The 6,469-nt window shown below is 50.8% G+C and overlaps 1 protein-coding gene across 1 annotated transcript; it reads left to right on the top strand.

Moving 5' to 3' along the window:
* The first annotated feature begins 1,363 nt into the window (after positions 1-1,363).
* Positions 1,364-2,272, top strand: LOC127312222 (RING-H2 finger protein ATL78-like). The gene has a single exon (XM_051342742.2). The coding sequence runs from the start codon at positions 1,480-1,482 to the stop codon at positions 2,074-2,076; it is 597 nt and encodes a 198-aa protein (XP_051198702.1). The 5' UTR covers positions 1,364-1,479; the 3' UTR covers positions 2,077-2,272.
* Positions 2,273-6,469: the final 4,197 nt, after the last annotated feature.

Genomic DNA, 6,469 nt, shown 5'->3' with positions numbered 1-6,469 from the left:
GCATAAATTAAACTGACATTAAGTTGCAATCGTACAACTTTTTGTGGTCATGGGCCGAGAAGGTGAACAAACAATTTCAGAAAGAAGATAATAATAGCCAATTGGAAACTAAAAACCATATTGACTAGCAGGCATGTGGTTTTCTTTGTATACATGGATATGTTTTACTTGAATAGTATCAGTTATAAGGTATGCTTCTCTTTAGAAAGCAATATTTGGTTATAAGAAAGAGGATTTGTAACTTGACTTGATGTGGGTGTGGGAAAAAGCTCACACGCATAGCTATTTTGTGGAGATGGCCACATAGGATTTGTGGATGAGCAACCACCAACTTCCCTTTAGTAACAAAAGTGATTTAGTAATTGTGAAAAATACCTCATGTAAATTCTTGAAATTAAAACATGGTAAATGATTTAATAACTTGACTGGCGTGTTGTAGACTCATGTATGTTTTACTGAAACCACACAAACGAGATGCCGCAACAATTATGGGTATCTACTGTTTAAAAAATTATAGGGTGCTCCAAACGTTGGTCTTCCATGTTTCATATGTGTGGTTATTTTTTTCTTGAGGAATCGCAACCACCTCTTGGGATTTGATGCATACCCGAAAATATGGTTGTATGGATGTTTTTGTAATCATGTGATGTTATTTATCCGTTTTTGACATACTGTGTTGCAATAGAAATACACTGTTGCGTTGTTGCATGGGGAAGATATGTTTCAAGGGTGGCGGGGCGACCTAGATTTTCCTCTCCGATGGTGGGGCATCTAGTCCGGCCGACTTCTAGCACGTGCCGAGGTGCCGTTAAAACATTACCTCCATATCTTCCTTTCACAATTCCACCATCCGATATGAGGTAGCTCTCAAAGTTGTCGTCAAGCTACATGTGAACCCTGATCAAGTTCGGTCATCGGCGTCCTTGTTTTGGACCAAGCTGTCCCGGACTCCCGGTGGCCGGTGCAAAGAGAAGGACGGACGGTTGCGACGATGCTATCGGCTCATTAAGCTCACATAAAAGCGTTTGTTCGCCGAGCAGCGCACGGCGAGTTCGCTATCCAGACAAGAGAATACCCCCCAAGTTCGTGCTACCCATGCACGCACGCAACAAAAGATCCTAAACCCCACCTCCAAACTCCAAAAGCCACGAAAAAGCGTATGTGCATGCGGCCGCACTGCCTTCGCTGTCACGCGCGTGTCCCTAATTCGCTATCCCTGCAACAGCTCAGCTGCAATGGTGCACTGCAAATTGGCAAAGGAGCGACCTTTTCTGCAAAATGCACTAGCAGCAAAGGAACGCCAGGATATATAATGGTGGGCACCGCGACCGCGCCTTCTCCAGGAACAGAGCAGAGAGTGACAGACGCGCTCACAAGGATAGCACAGGGATCAATCGAGTTCGAATGACCTGAAGCATCGATCGGGTATTCGAGCGAGCTGGGTCTAGGTGGGCATCTCTCAAGTTAACTTCATCGATCATGGGTCGTCCTGACACGGACGCGCCGCCGTCGAGCGTCGCGGCGTGGCGGGCCGTCCACGGCCACGCCCACGGAGGCGGCAGAGTTGACGCGGCACCGGCGCCGGCGGCGGACGACTCAGCGTTCGACACCAACGTGGTGATCATCCTCGCGGCGCTCTTCTTCGCGCTGATATGTGTCATCGGCCTCAACTCGCTGGCGCGGTGCGCGCTCCGGTGCGGTGGCCGCGGGGGAGCCGCGGCCGCTGAAGGCGACGGTGTGGCGTCAGCGAGGGCGTCCCGCCGCGGCGGCGGAGGCGGCATCAAGAGGCGCGTGCTGAGGAGCCTCCCCGTCGAGGTGTACGGCGGCGGAGGGGAGGGCATCGACGACGTGTGCGCCATCTGCCTCGGCGAGTTCGTGGACGGCGAGAAGGTGCGCGTGCTGCCGCGGTGCGGCCACGGGTTCCACGTCCGGTGCGTCGACGCCTGGCTCGTCTCCCACGGCTCGTGCCCGACGTGCCGGCGGCTGGTGATCGAGGGCGCGCCCGCGAAGGGCGACGGTTGCGGCCAAAGTCGGCGTCCCGCGGAGACCGACACCATCGCCGTGGTTATCGTGTGAGTTGGTCGAGAGCATCGAAGCGCCCATACCATTGCCGGTATAGCACGACAAGGCACCAGCTCAGTTCTGCATGCGAAAGCTCTTGTAGAATTTTTCCGGCGATGGTTGCCATGCTTGTCATGTGCCACGTGCTGCCTATGCCATTTGCCGCGTCAAATGTATGATAGAATGCTCGATCAATTATATTCCATCATTTCCATCTTGCTCTATTACAAATGGGACTTTGGCACCTGCTGTCATAGCTTTCATGTTTTCACTATTTAAATTCGTTAGGCTGATAAGTGGGTCCTGCGGCCACCTCATCGATGGCCGGAACAGGGAAGGGCGGGGAGAATTAGGCCTTGTTCGGTTGCTCCCAACCCGGCCGGTATTGGGCCGAATTCCACATGGTTACACCGGTGTTGGGCCCTCGGGTTTAGATACCGGCCCGCGCCTGAGACGTGTTCGGATAAACCATGCCGGGTTTTTTTTTTTACTTTGTCCGATTTTGCCTGAAACACCCCCCTCCCCCCGATTTTACCGGTTTTTAGAAACGCTCGAGTAGACCCGTGGACAGGATCCCGAGCGTGACGCGACGAAGCGGCGCTCCCTCTCGGCTCTCCCGATAGCGGTGGCGGTGACTGGAACGGAGGGTCGGAGGGGACAACGGCGGTGACTAAACGGTGCCCGGCTGGAGGAGGAGAGCTCCTCGACGCGGACGACGCCCTTCCTCGACGCCGACAGTGGCTCTCACCACCACCGCTTCCTCCGCCCTGGCGCGCTCGCGCGGCTCCGCGACTCCAAGATCGCCGCCCGCTCCCTCCGCTCCGCCGCGCGGGTCCTCCAGCCCTTCTAGCCCCCGACCCGCTCACCTGCCCAGCTGTCCCCCGCGGAGGGCACCGTGCCGCACTTCTATTTCGGCGGGGTCGCCACCAGGGGCGCCACGCCCCGGTACCCGCTCTGGAAGAAGCTCGCCGAGGCCAGGGGCGTAGTCTTCCTCGACGCGTTCCTCGACATGTTCGAGCTGGCCCCGTCGGAGCTCCTCGCCGCGCTCCTCCCCGTTGTTTCTCTGCTGCTACTTGTGGGCGTGCGGGTGATTAACCGAACGAGAATATGAAGCATGGATATGGGGAACGTGGTTAGTGGGGGATTAGGGTGGTGGTTGGGGTTCACCCGATTACTCCCCGGGTTAGATCCACGTGGGATTTGGCCCACTTGTAATCGAACGAGGCCTAAGTGGGTGTGAGAGATAGGAAGATGGAGCTGGCACAGCGGGAGCTTACCATGAGCTTCACGATAGGGGCGAGGGCAGGGATGACCGAGGTCGGCGACAAAGCACACTACTCCATTTGATCCTAAAAAAGTTTCGGACATGCCACTTTACAAAAACGTCCTTGCACCGCAGTCCACCCTATTCTATCTTCGTTCCAACCTACATCCGGACACCAACAGGAGTACAGGACTATAGTTTCCCTCATGAAAAAAAGAAAAAAAAGGAAAACAAGTAAGGAGACACACCCACTCCCTCGATCCACTTCTCGTACGCTTGCCGCACCCAACCTACCCTCACCCACCTCTTCGATGCAAACTCGCCGGCGCTGCGCTGGAAGTCCAGAACCCTACCCCTTCTGATCCCAGTTCAAAGGCCGCCGTTCTCCTGCGTCCGATCGACACCGTCAGCCCATCCTCGTCGATGCGAGGGCTCCCTCTACCAACAAAACATGCCGACACGTCGGGCTTCCTCGCCGACGCGCTTGTGCAACTGTAGGACGGTGCATGGCAACCCATCAAGTTCACTTGCCCTCGTCTCGCGCGTGGCCGAGGCAATCCGGTGCAGATGCATGCGCGCCGGTGATGGTCAGTTGGACACCTAGATAGTGAGGATCCACCATTTTTCTCATTTTAGAAGGGTTTATTTTTAGAATACATTTAAGCGGAAGATATTTGCCTAGAGGAAGATATTATCTGGTGCAACTTCAGGAGAAGGTTTACTTGGAGAGATGTTAACTTGCATCATACTAGACATTTAAGCGTGTAGTAGACTAATCGGACGGCTAAAATTATTGGGCCAATGTTAAGTCCAAGGGTGAGTTGCTAATTTCGTACAAGGGTAGTGTTGTGGTTAGATTCCAAATGTTTTACAGTGTAAAAAGTTAATCAATATGTATACCCTTTTTCTCTATCCGTGGCGTGAAATCACGCCTCAGCTGTTGTATCAATGCCGCCGCCGGAGCTAGTTTACCCTGGTTACTGGCGAAGCTATATAAAAGTGAGGTTGGCCACCGCCCCCAGCTTTAAGAAAAATAGTGAAGGGAAAAATGTATAGGGTTATAGTAGAAGTTTTTTAGCTTTTTCCCACCCAAGATCGTGGTTTTTTCTGGTTTGCACCAGAAGATATTTTGCACCAGAAGATATTATTTGTGTTCTGATTCATTTCAAAAAAAAAAATGATGAACACAGTCATGTGTGTTCGTTGGGCTAGGAATCTGCAAGCCGGCAAGCTGAAACCCTAGCTAGTGCACGTTGGCTGCACCTGTGGAAGAACAAGACATACATATCTTCAATGTTGAAAATCTGATTCACCTTTTAAGTCTTTATTTCATGTTGAAAATCTGATAGAAAATGACAATACACTGATTTCCATACAGATTTGGTGCATAGGGGATCTGCATTGGGATTGAGCCCAGTCAGGCCTCGGGATGTGTGCGTGCAGAGAGCCACAGCGCGGGGCAGCAGCCAGCCAGCATCTGCGCTGTGCTGCGGGTCGGAGCTGCGGGAGCAGTACAGCCGCAGCCAATCGCTGTCCGCCACGCCAGGTCGCTGGACAAAGGGGCAGTGGCTGGTCGACGCAGCGGGAGCATCACAGCGACAGCCAACCGGCGTATGCCGCGTGTGCGAAGCTCGCTGGGGAGAGGAGCAGCAGTGGTCTGCCACTGCATGCGCCATGTGCTCCTGTCGGCCGGGAGAGAACCGAGGCGGGATTGTATGCGGATGCCGGTGCGATGCCTTTCGCGGCAAGCAGAGAGTCGTCGCCGCAGAGGATCCGGCTGGGAAAAGAAGGAGGGCCCGGACTGCACACACATGATGCACCTAATCATGAGGCAATGATTTTCAATCATCGAGGGCTCCTGGAGGATCTTCTGTGGTTGTCTCAGCTGCAGCAAATGGTATGGGACAGAATTCAAAAAAATTAATATCCTCATATGTAAATTTCGGTGAGCTTTCTACACCAACTATCAACTCTATTCATGTGCTTAACGAGGGGAACACGTGTGATTTAGGGGTGGCAAGGAAGGTTAAGGATGGAATAGTGGATGGTTCAATGGTGAATGTAACAAAGGAGGCGGGTACAGGTCGGGATCGATGGGGGTTGCCTCATCTCCGCGGACTAATGGTATGGATTTTGGTGCAACATCGGTTCCATCTAAAATTCCAAATACTTCATGTTCTTTGTCTGTAATTGAGGATGACTATGTGTCCCATTATCCTTCTACAGAGGAGGTTATTGCATTTGAGGAATTCCAAAGCCTACTCTTGGAGTGAGGTCTAGCTCCCGGCTGGGTAGCCAGCCTAAAGCTGACATGCCTCTATTGGAGAAGGCGATGAAGAATGCACAACTACATGATGATTTTCTTAATACAGGTCAGTTTGCAACCCCCAAATACTCTATTGTTAATATTTCAGATTCTGAGATAGTTAAGAGAGCGGATCGATTAGGTGTATCCTTAGGAAACTCACAAGGAGAGATAGGAAATTCTATTAAAGGTATTAAAATGGTAGAAGAGGAAAGAATTTTAACAATTTTGAAGAAAAATGAGATTGATGTTGAGAATAGAGAGGAAGGTCTAGAGACTCTTGTATTGTCAAAAGTATCAACCCTTTGTGAGGATTTGTGTGAGGATGATGATATCTCACTGGATTTAGATGATCGTTTGAAACATCTTAAACCAGTTGTCAAGGTAAACAAAAATAGACAAAGAAAAATGTATGATACTAGTAATATTCGCAAAAGTACTAGGAAAAGGAGTAAAAAACAATTTTCATAATGCATAATATAAAAGAAATTAACTGGAATCCAGGGGTTTTGGTGATACTGCTAAGCATTTGTTTGTCAAAGAGGCAATCAGGAAACGTAAACTAGACTTCATAGCCTTATTGAAGACTGGGAGATCTAATTTCTCTATTCCTTTGTTTTGAATCAATTAGCTGCGGGGTATAACTTCTCTTGGTTTTTTTACCGCCACATGGACACTCGGGGGGTATTCTAGTGGAAATAAACTCCGATACACTCCAAGTGTTAAAAGTAAGCACATGAGATTTCTGTGTTAAGCTTCATATTAAATGCATGAGAGATGGTTTTGAGTGGATTCTGGTGCCGGTCTATGGGGCTGCCCAAGACATACACAAAGCAGAT

The sequence above is a fragment of the Lolium perenne genome, chromosome 1, assembly GCF_019359855.2.
Source record: "Lolium perenne isolate Kyuss_39 chromosome 1, Kyuss_2.0, whole genome shotgun sequence".
Taxonomy (NCBI): Eukaryota; Viridiplantae; Streptophyta; class Magnoliopsida; order Poales; family Poaceae; genus Lolium; species Lolium perenne.
The sequence above is the reverse complement of the archived record's forward strand: the minus strand, read 5'-3'. Positions and strand labels throughout refer to the sequence as shown.